This window comes from Quercus robur, chromosome 10 (genome assembly GCF_932294415.1).
Source record: "Quercus robur chromosome 10, dhQueRobu3.1, whole genome shotgun sequence".
Classification (NCBI taxonomy): Eukaryota; Viridiplantae; Streptophyta; class Magnoliopsida; order Fagales; family Fagaceae; genus Quercus; species Quercus robur.
Window position 1 is genome coordinate 21,495,610 of NC_065543.1, and position 16,477 is coordinate 21,512,086.

General features: G+C 35.9%; 1 protein-coding gene across 1 annotated transcript; it reads left to right on the plus strand.

Annotated features, from left to right (window-relative positions):
• The first annotated feature begins 3,477 nt into the window (after window positions 1–3,477).
• LOC126701938 (uncharacterized) lies at window positions 3,478–13,290 on the plus strand. Its single transcript, XM_050400396.1, is given in 10 exon segments — window positions 3,478–3,558; window positions 3,560–3,841; window positions 8,680–8,924; window positions 9,441–9,525; window positions 9,632–9,817; window positions 9,899–10,062; window positions 10,152–10,371; window positions 12,337–12,508; window positions 12,611–12,782; window positions 12,887–13,290. Coding segments are annotated over 10 exon segments (1,695 nt in total). The 5' UTR covers window positions 3,478–3,483; the 3' UTR covers window positions 12,981–13,290.
• Window positions 13,291–16,477: the final 3,187 nt, after the last annotated feature.

The window sequence follows — 16,477 nt, forward strand, 5'->3', positions numbered from 1 at the left end:
GGTTCTAGATGGGCAATTCACCAAAAAGTTCATCAAGGTCCTATTGGTTCTACTAGTCCTCCCATCAGAGATAATAGAACAACCATATTCCTCAAAGATTCCTTGTGATCACTCAATAACTCATTTGCGTAAGTCACCTCCTTTTTGAGAATTGGAACTCTTTAACTCATGGTAACTAGGAGGCTTCATATTTGGACCATACTGCCCAATAGCTTCAACTGCCCATTTAAATTCATCTAAGCGAGCAACATTGAATGGTATACCAGTTAGATAAAATAGTCGGCCAATATACTGAGAAACTTGTGCTCTTTTCTCTTTGTCAAGTTTATCATTGATATTAGTTTGCTTCGTCTTACCATGTTTCCTAAGCTCAACCACTTTTTCTGGGTTTAATGTCACAAAAGAATCCATGGGACCTTTCAATTTTTTAGACTTCAGCATTAATTTCACAGTTTTCACTTGGGTGCTACTGCCTACCCCTCTCTTACTAGAGCATGATTTTTTCTCTTTTTGGATAACTTGTACTTCCTCTACCTCATCATCATTTACATCCTCAATTTCAATCATATTATCTATATCATCAAAATCAGGCATTTTGTCATAGTTCTCCTTCTCACTCTTCTTCGCTATCATATAATGCGCAAGCTCTTCTCTAACATGATTAGGACATTTTAAACACTTTGTACTCTTTTTAAAATTCCCCACTTGATTCCCTGCTTTGCTCTATGTATCCCTCCCTTTGTGACTTTATTACAAAAGAGGCAAGTCACTGCATTTTTGTCTTCAACATTAACTAAATAATTATATTTCCATCCTGGATCTTTTCTCCTCCCATTATCTGAAGCCATTCTACATATAAAAAAATAAAACCCAATACAATACATTTAATAGGTTTCTATATTAAGCTAGCTATGTATCATTTACTATGGTTTAAGCTCTAAAAATTGAGTGAAGTAATGAGTTTGAGAAAAGGGAAAAATATAGGAAAAGAAAATAAAGAAAAAGATAGGGAGAGTTGTTGTAAGAAAGTCAGAGTTTGAGAGAAAAGGGTAAAGGAGAAAAAAAAAAAGGAGTTGCTGGAGATAGTCAGAGTCCAAGAGAGAAGGGTAAGGGAGAAAAAAAACCCAGAGAAAAAACAGAGAGGAGAAAGTTGCTAGAGACAGAGAGTCCAAGAGAGGAGAAAAGGGGGAAAAAAAAGGCAGAGAAGAAATAGAGAGGAAAGAGTTGCATGCTCTGAAAGTGTGGACATGGAGCATAAAAAAAAATTACCAAGGCAGTGAGAGAGAACTCAGAAAAAAAAAAAAAAAAAAAAAAAAAAAAAAAAAAAAAAAAAAAAAAAAAAAAAGAATAGGAAAAAAATACCTGATGTTGGTTGACTGCCGACAACCATTGGCCCACTCTCTTCCAAACCCTAGAAGAAGAAAGACCCACTGCCTTGTTCTAAAAGTGGAGTGGTTCCCAAAATTTCTTATTAGATCTTTTGTTTTATGCTTTTTTTATATTAATTTATTTGATATAGTGGGTGACAGCTCATCCCCACTAAGGTAATAGTTTTAAAACCAACCTTGCACCCCTTTAAATTTACAAAACATGCCATTAGTGGCTTTAAATTGCAAAATTTACTTAGGCACTTGCCTCTCGCCTAACAACATATATCTGGGCGAGCACCTAGGCTCCAGAGGCGAGTGCCTCACTAAAGGCGCCTCGCCTCAGTGCCTTTGATGCGCTTTTCTTGTGCCTCGCCTCGCCTCGCCTGGGCGCCTAGGCAAGCGCTCGGAATGCCTTTGACTACATTGACCCTAGCCCATTGGAGTAAACCCTAGCCCGTCACAAAATCCATCTCCTTCTCTCTCGGTCTCGATATCTCTCTCTATCTTGGTCTCAATCTCGGTCTCTCTCAATCTTGATTGCCGATCCCTAACTCTCTCTTTTCCCCTCTCTTTTCCCCCCAATCTTCTTAGCCAAGGCACAAATTCATCGGGTTTTTTGGTTTTGTTTTCAGGGGAAGGGGAACGGCGTTGTTCCCCTTAATTTTTTTTTTAATAACAATTTTTTATTTTATTTTAATTACGAAATTTTAAATAAATAAAAAGAGCCTAAACGGTGTCATTTTGGCTCACTTAACGGCACCACTTAACTGAGGCCTAACGGAATACTGAAATGACAAAACTGAAACTTAGAGAACTAAAATGACAAAAGTTGAAACTTAAGGGTCAATTTTGGATTTTAACCAAAAAACTTTTACGACTTAAGTATTTGTTGAATTTTTACATATTCCGAGAAAAGAGTTAAATTTCAGCAATCTTGAGTTTGTTCGTGGATAAGTAGAATTTGCATGTTCTATTCACACAAGAAAAAAAAAATAAGGTTGATGTTTAATCCAAATTCTACACAGCAGTAAGCATAATTAATTACCTAGATTAGGAAGCGTAGAACAATAGCGGAATTCGAAATGTTGTTTACACAACAAACTTTTTATTATTATTATTATTAATCTTGTAAATGAGATATGTCATTAATACAAAAGATAGTTTTACAAAGTTTCAAACATAGTTCAAACTGCAAACACCAAAAATGCCGAACTAGATCTGACTAAGACAATAAGCTGAAGCTGCAACACTGCCACCCAAACACAGTGTTATAAATATTTTAGTTGGAATGGAAGTGAAGAGTTAGTTAGGGACAGATTCAGGGGGGACTAATCCAAGGAAGTCATTTTAGAACTAAAAAGATTAATTCCATTTGACCCTATAAAAATATTTACGAAATCAGAGAAAGCCAATTTGTTGATAATAAAAGGCCAGGTTAACGAGTGCCCTTAGGGTATTAATGAACTACTTAAAAAAGTTTTTGATACTGCTTTCATAAAAAATATAAAAGGAAAAAAAAAAAAAAAATCCCTAAAGGCAATGGTTTATAAAATATTTTTTATAAACTTTTATAGGAAAAGAAAAAAATAATTGATTTTTTTTTCTTTTTTTGCAGTTTTTTATATTTCCTATGAAAGTGCCTTAAGGGCACTCGTTAAGTGGACCCAATATAAAAAACTATTAAAATTTTTTTTTTTTCATTGAAAATTTTTAAAAATATTTCTTAAATTAATTTTCATAGGGAATTCATTAACTTTTCCCATAATAAAATTAAAATTTTGAAGCCACTTTCTCCCTTTCTTGATAAATGAGTTTTTGGTCCCAAAAGAAGAGGAAATAGGGGATTCGAACTGATGACCTGCATGGATCTCCACTTCATAATAGCTAATAAATATTTTTTTGTCCATTTTTATGTTGTTTTTGTTTCTTCCTTTAAATTAAGTCTTAGCAAAATTGTTATTTATTTATTGATTTTTTAATTAGTGTTATTGTGGATAACTGAGTTGAAAGTTGAAAATTTTATCTGAATTTGTTATTAGTAGAAAGAGGTTTTGATGATTTATTTTTATTTATTTATTTATTTAATATGTATAATTAGTTAAACTATTTCGGAATGAGTTCAAAGAGGAAAACTGTTGATTTGGTGTCAGAGGAAGGGTTTGGTTCAGAAGCAAAGAGGCAAAGTGTTGGTGGAGGAGGAGGAGGTGGAGTCATCTCCATTGCCGCCGCCTCTTCCAATTGCGAATCCTCTTTTTGGATTAGCGAATTATGATGATGATGAGGAGGAGGAAGAGGAGAGGCAGATGGCTGAACAAAATGGCAGTAGGGAGGGAATGGAGAATGGCAATCGAGGTCAAGGAATAGAAGAGGAGGAAGAGGATCAAATTGAGCAAGGATATGGTGAAGGAAGGCGTAACCATGAGGTTGAGCGCCGGAGGGACTGTCCTTATCTTGATACTGTTAATCGGCAGGTATACTGCTCGTCTTTGATGCTTAAGATAAATTGACAAAATGGGCTTTTTTTTTTTTTTTTTTTTTTTTAACTACAATGTCAATTATTTGAGTCAATTGTTAATGTTTTATAGGTTTTGGATTTTGATTTTGAGAAAACTTGTTTGTATATGCATTGTTAACTTCAGGCATGTATCTATGTTGAAAGCTCGAAAATGTTTGAAAACACAAGAACTGTTTAGACCCCTAAATTAAAATTACGGTTCGGTTGATTTTAATCTAACTTAAACCAAATGCGGAATAGAGTAAATGCGAGCGGATAAGCAAAGTAACTACTCTAAGCCACATTCATCATATCACGGCAGTAAAATGAAAGCTAAAATAGTAGAGAAGAAGAATGCAAACACAAGATAACACGTCGATGTGTTATCAAAGAGAAAACCAAAGTACTCGGCAAAAAACCTCTCCGTCGCCTTCCAAACGGTAAATCGATCCACTAGAGAATAAGTTGAAGTACACGAATAACAAAAAACCTTCCAAGCTTAGTTTATCCCATGTAATCGAGCTCTCCAAGCTCCTGCTACCAACTGACTTTGCCAAGCCTTGTCTTCTCTAACTCTCCAGATCACGCAATTCAGCCCAATTGCATCCACCAAATATGTCTTCTTTCAATGCTTCCTAGCAGCACCAAAACCTCACTTTACACTCAGAATGGGTGTGGTAAGTGTTTGGGCTATCAACCTCTCAAGGATTTGGAAATGAAGAGGTAGGAGTTGAGGAAAACCACAATAAATTGTGTAGAGGATTGTAGGTATAACAATCTCTAACTCTCAAGGGTTGTGGCTAGGGTTTTCTCTCTGAAAAGTACTCCTCTCAATATGTGGGTAATGTGGGTATATATAATGTGTGTAGAAACCTGGTGTATCAGATATGACAAATTGGCAAAATATAATGTTTTGCGGGTATCTCGCAGGAAGGCTTTACCCGCGAGACACTCGCGAAAACCAGTTCACCATCTGTCATGACTCTTCGCATTCCAGTCATGTGCTGAGCACATACTTCATTTCGCGGGAAGGCTTCTCGCGAGCTACCTGCGAAAACTTCTTTGCTCTTCACTTTGCCTTAAGTCTTCACACTCACTCTCACTCTCACACACAACCCTTGCAAAGAAATCCCACATAAAATACAGGATACAGAAGATTGAACAAAATTACAATCAAATTTGACACGGAATTAAAGCCAACACAAAATAGTTGTAAATCACAACTTTTCATATGTAAATGCGTTTCTAGTGTGTGTATAGCTCATTTTGATGAGTTACATAATTTTCTTTTTTTTGGGTTTTGAGTATTGTTTTCGGTTGCTATTCTGTGCTTTGTAGGTTTTGGATTTTGATTTTGAGAAGTTTTGTTCTGTCTCTCTGTCGAATTTGAATGTGTATGCCTGTTTGGTCTGTGGGAAGTATTATCAAGGAAGAGGGAAAACGTCTCATGCATATATACTCACAGCCTGGAAGTAGGCCACCATGTTTATATCAATCTTTGGACTGAGTAGGTTTATTGCCTTCCTGACGGATATGAAAAGAAACATGCCAAAATGTGAAACATAAGCAAATAACCAAACAAAGTCACAATGATAGGAAAAATTGATGCATGGACATGGTCTAATGCTTATGCATGTGTACCTTTCTTCACCCACACGACACATGCGTTTGGGGTGATATCCCTAGAGGATTGGGTACTAGAGTTATGATTCTCAAACCTTTGACTGAAGCTTGCCAAATAAGATGTGATGGTATCTATTATCTTTATCACATCACCAAAGCCATTATCAGCTTCTCGTCCTTTTGATTGCTTGGTGTTCCAATTCCCTTTTCCTTGACCTCTTATCTTTTGAGAATCTGCTTTCTTCAATGCGTGAAGTTTATAATAGTTAGGTCTTGTGTGTCCTCTAACTCTACAATGGTGGTAGAAATGTTGAACTTGAGGACCTCTTTGAGACTTTGGAAGAGATTTCCCTTTAACCTTGGGTTTAGCCACATATGGATTTTGAGGTTTTGTCAAAACCTTTTGAGCAGTTCCATTTGGCTTCTTTTCCACTTTTACATTCTCAACACTGGGTGTTGCTACCATTGGTTCCTTAACTTTAACAAATTTCATCTCTTTGGATACATTGGCACTTGAACTACTCTCTCCGAAAGATCCTAAGTCACTTTTATTAGAAAAAGGCTTTTGATGTGCAAGCACCTCGTCAAGTTTCTTGGAGGCAATGCGCTCCACTTTGGCATTAGCTTGAATCACTTCAAGCTCAAGAAACTTGATCTTAGAGTAGGCCTCGGTTAGTTCTCCATTCAGCGCCTCAACTTAACACTTCGTTTCCTTGTACCTTACAAGTATGCTCTTGTAGTCTTGTTCAGCTCTCTTCATTTTTCTGATGGCTGCCTTAGCCACTTTAGCATACTCTCCGGTTTTCTCAAGAAGAGAATTATAAGATTCTTGCAGTTCCTTGGTTTCTTCATCTTCATCATCGGATTCTTCCCTAATTCCCACAGACTCTACTTCGGTGTGCTCACCAAGTTCTTCCATTAGAAGGCTCAAATCTTTCGATGAGTCCACGGGTGCAATGGTCATAAATGTGGAGTAATTTCCTTCTCTGTCATAGTTTTCTTTTGAATCAGAATTTGAACCATCTGAGTCACTAAGGGTAGTTGCAAAGACTTTACCCTTCGCTTTCAAATACATGGGGCATTCCTTTTTTACATGCCCATGCCCTTTGCACTCAAAGCACATGACCATTTTAGATGGTGAGGAATCTCTTGAATCCTTCTTCTTGAAGTCTTTCTTGTCCTTTTTGAACTTTGAGAATTTGCCCTTCTCAAAAGACTTTCCATCTCTCTTGAACTTTAGGAACCTACGGAAGTTCTTAGCAACGTATGCCACATCCTTTTCAACCTCATCCTCATCTAAGGATTCTTGAGCTTCCAATCTCTCATTGACTGTCTTGAGAGCAAGAGATTTGCTATTTCTTTGAGATGGTAGAGATAGCTCATAAGTTTGAAGAGAACCAATGAGTTCTTGAATTTTAATCTCATTAAGGTCTTTGTTCTCTTCGATGGTAGTGACCTTTGCACAGAAACTCTCCGGCAATGAACGTAAAATCTTCCTCACAATCTTGGAGTCCTCCGTAAATTGAATTTCCCAATCACCATTTCATTTAGCTTCCCATAAAATGAGTCGAATGACTCGTCTTCACTCATCTTCAGCTCCTCAAAGCGTGTGGTAAACATTTGCAACTTGGTGTCCTTCACCTTTTTGGTGCCTCCATAGGTCGTCTCCAAAATTTGCCACACCTCCTTGGCAATTGTGACATAAGAGATCCTGTGAAATTTATCAAGGGAAACATCATTGAAAATAGCATTTAAAGCCTTGCTATTAGCATTAGCTGCCGCAAGAGTTGCCTTATCCCATGTGGATTTGGCGGCCTTCGATCTAGTCCATCCTATCTTGACAACATCCCAAACACTATCATCAATAGAACATAGAAATGCCCTCATACGGACTTTTCAAAAAGCGTAATTGCTCCCATCAAAGTAGGGTGGAGCATTAAGTGATTGAGATCGGTCCATCTCAAACAGGGTCTAAGATCACACTTAGGTAATGAAACCACAGTAAGTGTATCTGCTCTGATACCAATTAAAAGTTTGAAAATGTGTGAAAACACAAGAGTTGTTTAGACCCCCAAATTAAAATTATGACTCGGTTGATTTTACTCTAACTTAAACTAAGTACAGAATAGAGAAAATGCGAGTGGATAAACAAAATAACTACTCTAAACCATATTCATCATATCATAGCAGTAAAATGGAAGCTAAAAGAGTAGAGAAGAAGAATGCAAACACAAGATAACACGCTAATGTGTTATCGAATAGGAAACCGAAGTACTCAGCAAAAAACTTCTCCTCTGCCCTCCAAGCAGTAAATCGATCCATTAGAGAATACGAATAACAAAAGATCCTCCAAGTCTAGTCTACCCTATGTACTCGAGCCCTCCAATCTCTTGCTACCAGCTGATCGCCAAGCCTTGTCTTCTCTAGCTCTCTGGATTACGCAATTTTGCCCAATTGCATCCACCAAACATATGACTTCTTCCAATGCTTTCCCAGCAGCACCAAAACCTCACTTTATACTCAGAATGAGTGTGGTAAGTGTTTGGGCTATCAACTTCTCAAGAATTTGGAAATAGAGAAGTAGAAGTTAAGGAAAACCACAATAAATTGTGTAGAGGATTGTAGGTATAACAATCTCTAACTCTCAAGGGTTGTGGCTAGGGTTTTCTCTCTGAAAAGTACTCCTCTCAATATGTGGGTAATATGAGTATATATAGTGTGTGTAGAAACCTGGTGTATCAGATATGACAAATTGGCAAAACATAATGTTTCGCGGATATCTCGCAAGAAGGCCTTACCCGTGAGACACTTGCGAAAACTAGCTATCACCATCTGTCATGACTCTTCGCATTCCAGTTATGTGCTGAGCACATGCTTCACTTCGTGGGAAGGTTTCTCGTGAGCTACCCACGAAAACTTCTTTGCTCTTCACTTTGCCTTGAGTCTTTACACTCTCTCTCACACACAACCCTTGCAAAGAAATCCCACATAAAATATAGGATATAGAAGATTGAACAAAATTACAATAAAATTTGGCACGGAATTAAAACCAACACAAAATAGTTGTAAATCACAACTTTACATATGTAAATGCGTTTCTAGTGTGTGTATAGCTCATTTTGATGAGTTACATAATTTTTTTTTTTTTTTTTTTTTAAGTATTGTTTTCGGTTGCTATTCTGTGCTTTGCAGGTTTTGGATTTTGATTTTGAGAAGTTTTGTTCTGTCTCTCTGTCGAATTTGAATGTGTATGCCTGTTTGGTCTGTGGGAAGTATTATCAAGGAAGAGGGAAAAAGTCTCATGCATATACTCACAACCTGGAAGCAGGCCACCATGTTTATATCAATCTTCGGACTGAGCAGGTTTATTGCCTTCCTGACGGATATGAAATTGACAACCCCTCATTAGATGACATTCGACATGTTCTGAATCCCAGGTGTGCTTATATTTTTGCAAAGTGCTTTCACTATATTTTTCCTTGTCTGTTTCATGCTGTCATATTCTCTATTAGCATATCTCTCTGTGCGTGTGTGTGTGTGTATGTGTGCTTGTGTGTGCACAGTCACATGCATCCTATGGATGTGGATGTGATGGCTGTCAATTGGATATGTTTGCTTTGATCCTTGTGGATTACATTTTTCCTTTGAAAGAGAACCACCATGGTCTCTGTGTGCGTATGTGTGCTTGAGTGTGCACAGCCACATGCATCCTATGGATGTGGATGTGATGGCTGTCAATTGGATATGTTTCCTTTGATCCTTGTGGATTACAGTTTTTCTTTGAAAGAGAACCACCGTGGTCAGCTTCATTAAGTTTCTCAGTACTATTTATGATAGTAATATGCTATCTTTCATTCACACTGTATTTTATGTTTTATTTAACAATTTAATTTAATGGATTATGTACTTATAAGCACTTAATTGTTGATTATTTTTGGCTACTATACATGCAGGTTTGCTAGGGAACAAGTGGAACGACTTGACAAGAACAAGCAGTGGTCTAGGGCACTTGATGGTTCTGATTACCTTCCAGGAATGGTACTTATTTTGGCCTTAAACCAAATTTCTGTTTTATTGTTGGAGATTTTATATGATATTAAATGGGACCTTTTGAAGTGTTAATCATGATTTTAGCAAATTTCAGGTGGGGCTTAACAACATTAAAGAGACAGATTTTGTGAATGTCACAATACAATCTTTGATGAGAGTTACTCCTTTAAGGAATTTTTTCCTTATCCCTGAAAATTATAAACACAGCAAATCTCCACTTGTTCATCGATTTGGAGAACTCACAAGAAAGATCTGGCATACAAGGAACTTTAAAGGACAGGTATGTTCCCAGTCTGTCACATTGAGTTAATGGTTCTTGAACATGAAATTCATATTTATCAAAATTCTTAATTTTTTACAGGTAAGCCCACATGAGTTTCTACAGGCAATTATGAAAGCCAGTAAAAAAAGGTTTCGGATTAGTGTGCAGTCTGATCCAGTTGAATTCATGTCATGGCTTCTTAACACACTGCATGCTGATCTTAAAACGAAGAAAAATAGAAGCATTATCTACGATTGCTTTCAGGTTGTCTCTATAATCGTTCTTGGTGACTTTGTTGCTAGTAGTTGGATAGTCAGTTGCACTTATCTAAAGACATCTGTACACTTTCATGGGGAGAATTGGAGGTTGTGAAAGAGATTCATAACAAAGCTTTCTTGGAGAAGAAAGATAACAGTGATGACCAGCATGCTGCTTCAAAACTCATAGATGGTGGAATTGAATATGATGCTGTTGTGACAGAAACTTCCAGAATGCCATTCTTAATGCTTGGACTGGATTTGCCACCACCTCCTCTCTTCAAAGACGTGATGGAGAAAAATATAATACCCCAGGTATTTTGATTTCTCAGTGTGTTTGGTTGCATAATAAATGAGATGTATTTTCTGTTGTCCTTAGTAGTTTTTCCTTTGGGGTTGATTCTAATTGACTAAGGGTTTACATTTTAATATGGGGTTCAAGTGATGGCCCAACGGTGATGGAATTCTTTATAATGTCCTGTGTTTGTGATTCAAACCACACCTCCCCCTCTCCCACTATTTGCCAATCTTTAAAAAAAAAGAGTTTCTTATAAAATAAAATTTTTTACATTTTAATATTGGTAGAGACTAGAGAGGGATAGAGAGAGGCTTTTTTAAATTGTGGAATTGGCGAAACCCTAATGTGTAGTACAATTGGTTAGGGACCACACCTCATGAAGTGGAGGTTACTATTCAAATTTCCTCTTCCCCTTCTCCTTGGGGCTAAAACTTATTTTTGAAAAAAAAATGCGGAGTTGGCAAATGCTTTTAAGGCCTTCTTAACTCCTTGAAAAATGTAATGCTTAGGAAAGGGGTGTGGGCAAAATTGTCTATGTGTGGTTGTGATGGGGTTATGGTTTAGGAGGATTTGTGGACTTAGTTTAGAACCTTTTTAGAAGAAATATTAGGGTTCAAGAGAGAACGGATTTGATTTATGGTTAAAAAGAGAAGGAAGAAAAAAGCCATAGAATTATTTTCTAGCGTGTGAACAATGCACGAGAAAATAGTGCCATGAACCATACCATAAATAGTTCCGTGAGAAAGAAAAGAAGAAAGAAAGATGAGAAAGGAGGAAAAAGAATACTACGGCCAAGTTGCCTCAATACCCAAAACGCTTGACATTTTATTGATCAATTCTAACTTATTTGAGTACAACTGCATAGACCCTACTCTTAACCTCTCTTAGTGGAACTAGGGCAGGGCTTCTACTTTGACTAGTGAACCAAATCCTAATTGAATTGAACCAAAGCCCACACATAACAACCCATTAACTATATACGACTGACTTATTAATAAAAGAAGACCCATGGTCCATAACTATTGTTCATACTGGCAATTGTAGAATTGCTAAAATACCCTTGACTCTAGAATGACAAAATAAAACATTAAAGCCTAATTAACTACCATGGGCACTTATTGTTTAGCTTTGCCTTAACCTTAGATTTCCAAAGAGGATATTGTTTCTCTAGCCATGCTATGGTTATGCCATCCGTATGTGTGTGTGTGTGTGTGAGAGAGAGAGAGAGAGTTAAATTTGGTTGTTCTTTCTTGGGATTTACAGCTGCAGTATTCAAAGCCATTTTGTTACTGTGTAAAAGTTAGAGAAAGCCAGTGGTAATACTCTAAAGTGACTCTGAATTGAAATTTTTCCTTTTTCTTTTTAAATAGTAGAATTGGCAAGTTCTTTTAAGTTCATTTAAGAAGTTATTTTTGGTTCTGTTTAGTGCTAAGAATTGGCAAGTTATTTATTTATTTTCCCCTTTCTCTTGATTAACATTTGCAACATTCTATGCCACTTTGGTACTGTGTTAAAGTTGCGTGAAATTGGCCTATTCTCTTATGGCCTTGTTTAGTTTGAAAGGAAAAAATCATGCTAAAGAATTGGTTCATTTCTCCTAAGAATGATTACAAAAATTTCAAGCATTTTCCATTTATTTCTCTCTTATATTTTGAGAACCAACTAGAAGGTATTTTTTTAGAATAAAATAAGAGGACATTTTGGTGATATTTGGAAGAGGCTTCCTGTTTGGGAATTTAGGCTGTATATCCATTCTCAATTTATATTTGCATTGCATGACATCAGTATTAACTGCAGCACAAACTCATTGGTATATACGTCTAGCTAAATCAAATTGGCCTTCTTTGTATTGCATGTTGGAAAAAAGGTGCTCTGCAGAAGTCCTTGAAAGATATTAGTACTAGAGAAAATTTGTGGGTTTTTATGTATTTTTGTTAGTAGTATTTCTTTCAGACCAAATTTTGCATATGCTTTTGTTATAGGTTCCACTCTTCAACGTCCTGAAGAAGTTTGATGGTGAAACTATCACTGAGGTTGTCCGACCTCGTATAGCAAGGATGAGATACCGTGTTACCAGATTGCCACAGTATCTAATTCTCCACATGTGTCGATTTACAAAGAACAACTTTTTTGTGGAAAAAAATCCTACATTAGGTGAGATTTCATTCCTATATTTAGTAGTTATATGATGAATAATATTGTCTGAAACTAGGCCAACTCGTGTGCCTTGTGCTGAATGATGTAACTTTGTCTCAGTGAACTTTCCCGTGAAGAACCTGGAGTTGAAGGATTACATTCCCTTGCCAACACCTAAGGAGAATCGGAAATTGTGTTCAAAGTATGATTTGATTGCCAACATTGTTCATGATGGTAAACCTGATGAAGGGTACTACAGGGTATTTGTACAGAGGAAGTCAGAAGAATTATGGTAATCCCATATTTCGTCAATATGCAAAAAATTGAAATTTTGAATTTTTTTTTTTAAATGTAACAAATATTGCAATTGACATTTTTGGCATTCAATATTTGCAGGTATGAGATGCAGGATTTGCATGTTTCAGAAACACTTCCTCAAATGGTTGCACTCTCGGAGACTTATATGCAGATTTATGAACAGCATCAGTAATGGAGGAGTTCGAGTCCTCTTGTTAAATGTTGATTGGTTGTTTATCAAGTTTAGGTGATCATAGTGTAATATTTTTCAAACAGATTATGAAATATCATAGGAGAAAGGAGAGATTATTTTCTTGCAAGATACACTAACTCTTGAACTTTCACATGTGCTCCTCACATGGCCTTCCACAAGTGTTGAGTCCCGAGCCAATCACGAGATCAATTATCTTGAGAAAATCTTCATCACTTATGACTAAACTCATTACAATTAAATCTCACAAAATACAAGGAAATAAAAGGCAAAAATGCATTTTTAGTTCTTATATTTTGGGTCAATTTTTGTTTTGGTCCCTAAACTTTATTTGCGCCTACCTGAGTCTTGGAAAATGAAAATTCAAGTCTATTTTGGTCCCTACCGTTGACCCACTAATAGAAAATTCTAATGTGACAAATGAAGTGCATTGTTGGCACTATAAAATGTCGACATGGCTATTAAAATAATATTAAAAAAATTACATGTTCCTCTTGAAAATGGAAAAAATAAAATTTTGGGGAGAATAAAGGGCAGGAAAAAAGAAATTACTTGTTATTAAAAGAAATAAATTCATGTAATTTGTGTCAGCTTGACTGATTGTTCTTGGGTGCTCCTATCCAAGTCGTTGGTGTGATCACATGCGTGTTGGATACTCTAATCCAACAACTCATGGTCAAGTCAACTATAATAAAAGTCTTTCATTTTATTTTATACTAGTATTATATCTGTGTGATGCACGACTTAATTAAGAATCAAGTGTATATTAAAGAAAATATTTTATTAATTTAAGAAAAATTAAATTAAAATATATTACAAAACTAAAGTAAAGTTTTTCTATTAAAAAAATCATATATAAACCCAAAATTAATTGAATGGAAGATAGTAGATAATTATGTAACTAATATAAAAGGAGATGCCGAATCAAAAATAACTTCATTAGCATATTTAGATATGATAAGAATTAAGAAGTTATACCTTTTGGCAAGGTCCTGCATGCCCAAATATATATATATATATATATATATATATATATATAAGTGGGTTAAGTCTACAACCTGCTAGAAAAAAGTTATAAAGTATAAACCATACATTAGGGCATCCATACCCACCAATATAAATCAACATAAATCATAGCTAACATGCACATTAAAATTTAAGATTCAAAATATAATGGGAATTAAAGTCCTTATAGACATGCATGTTTCCATGATATTGGCAAAAAATAATATACACAAAAAAAAGACCTAATCACTTGATGCATACTAAAAATTTTAAAAAGTAAAATTTTCTCATATACATTGCAAGATTTTTTTGTCACACCAAAACTTTATGGTCAATATCATGTTTTAGATAAAAACAATAGTTTAATTGTACTTATCAATAATTTTAATGTGAACTTATTTGTTTATAATCATGTGATGTTGCAACAGTCATTTAACAAAGTATTTAGGAGTAATCAAGAAATTCATTGTTAAAAATATACACTAATAAATTAATTTATTTCTATTGATAAGACATAATTGTAGCATTAATAGAATATTTCATCTAGCCTGCAACTGCATTTTTAGCACCAACTTTGATCAGAATAAAAAATTTACAAAAGCAAGCAACAAAAAACTTTTAAACAAACCACGAAGATAGGATGTAATTGTGCAAATTGTCCAAATCAAACTAGTATGGTAAGCCAAAAAAAAAAAAAAAAAAAAACCTTCAATCAAACATATTTTCAAATGGTTTGAATTTTATAATTAAAAATTGCAAGAAACTTGAGTGAAGAGAAATACATACTAGCTATGTCTTGGGGGTTCAGTGATTTATATATTGGCATGTATTTCTCTTTCTCCAAAAATATAGATGATATATCAACTTAAAAAAGTTCTAAATAGTAGAATTTTAAATTATTATGAAATTAAAATTTTTAATTAATTTAAAAATAATAAGATAAAGAAAAGTTATGTAAATAATGAATTTGGAAGTTGTAATTTACAACTACTTTATGTTGGCTTTAATTTCGTGACAAATTTGATTGTAATCATGTTCAATCTTATGTACCTTGTATTTTATGTGGGATTTATTTGTAAAGATTGTGTGTAAGAGAGAGAGAGTGTGAAGACTCAAGGCAATTGAAGACTAAAGTTGTTTTCGCGGGTAGCTCGCAAGTAATCTTCCTGTGAAGTGAAGCATGTGCCCTGCACATGATTGGAATATGAAGAGTTAGGACAGGATGGAGACAGTTGGTTTTTGTGAGTGTCTCGTGGGTAAGGCTTTCCCGCGAGATATCCGCAAAACATTCTGTTTTGCTGAACTGTCATATCTGATATATACTATTTGTACCCACACTATATATACCCACATTACCCATAGATGTTAAGGAGTGCTTCTGAGAGAAAATCTTAGCCACAAACCTTGAGAGTTAGATATTGTTATACCCACAATTCTTTACATAATTCACTGTGGATTTTCCTTAACTCCTACCTCTCCATTTCCATATCCTTGAGAGGTTGATAGTCCAAACACTTACCACACCCTTTCAAAGTGTCAAGTGAGGTTTCGGTACTGCTGGGAAGCATTGGAAGAAGCCAATCTTTGGCGGATGCAATCGGGCGTATTGCGGGATCTAGAGAGCTAGACAAAACACGGTTCCGAGAAGCCTTGTTGGAGTAGGAGCTTGGAGGGCTTAGGTGCATTAGGTAGATTAGGCTTGGAGGGTCTCTTACTACTTATGTATCCTAACTGATTGTCTAGTGGATCGATTTACCGCTTGGAGGGCGGTGGAGAGGTTTTACGCCGAGTACTTCGGTTTCCTCTTCGATAACACATCAGCATGTTATCTTGTGTTTGCATTATTCTTCCTTACTCTTTTAAATTTCATTTTATTGCTGTTATTTTTTGAATATAGCTTAGAGTAGTTATATTGTTTGTATGCTCGCATTTACTCTTTTCTGCACTTAGTTACGTAAGAGTAAAATCAACTGAGTTGTTATTTTTAATTTGGGGGTTTAAACAGCTCTTGTGTTTTAACACATTTTCGAGCTTTCAAAAGTGAAGAGAAACCTAAGGCTAGTAAAATACTAATAGTGTAAAAATATAGGTGTATACTATGGGTACAGAAATTTAATCATGCCACATGTCATACCCAAGACTGAGGAGGCCATATAGTTCCAAGGAGTCCATACACTCATATGGTAAGGTTGGAGAGGCGGGTCATGGCCACGTCAATGGCACATTATAGGAGGGGGCCGCACTGTAGAGGAAGAGCTTCAGAGAGGGGGTTAGCCCTGACGTGATTGGAGGAATGGTAGCTGCCACCACATTTAATGCACCTCACCACACACCCTGGCCGCATTTATGTGGAGAAGACCCTTGAACAGTACTGTTTTGGTTGTCGTAACTCACAGAAGACTTGGGAGGGCGTTTGATGGGGCAAGCACTCAAGTAGAGGCCTGCATGATCAACAAATGGAAGGCCAAGATCAG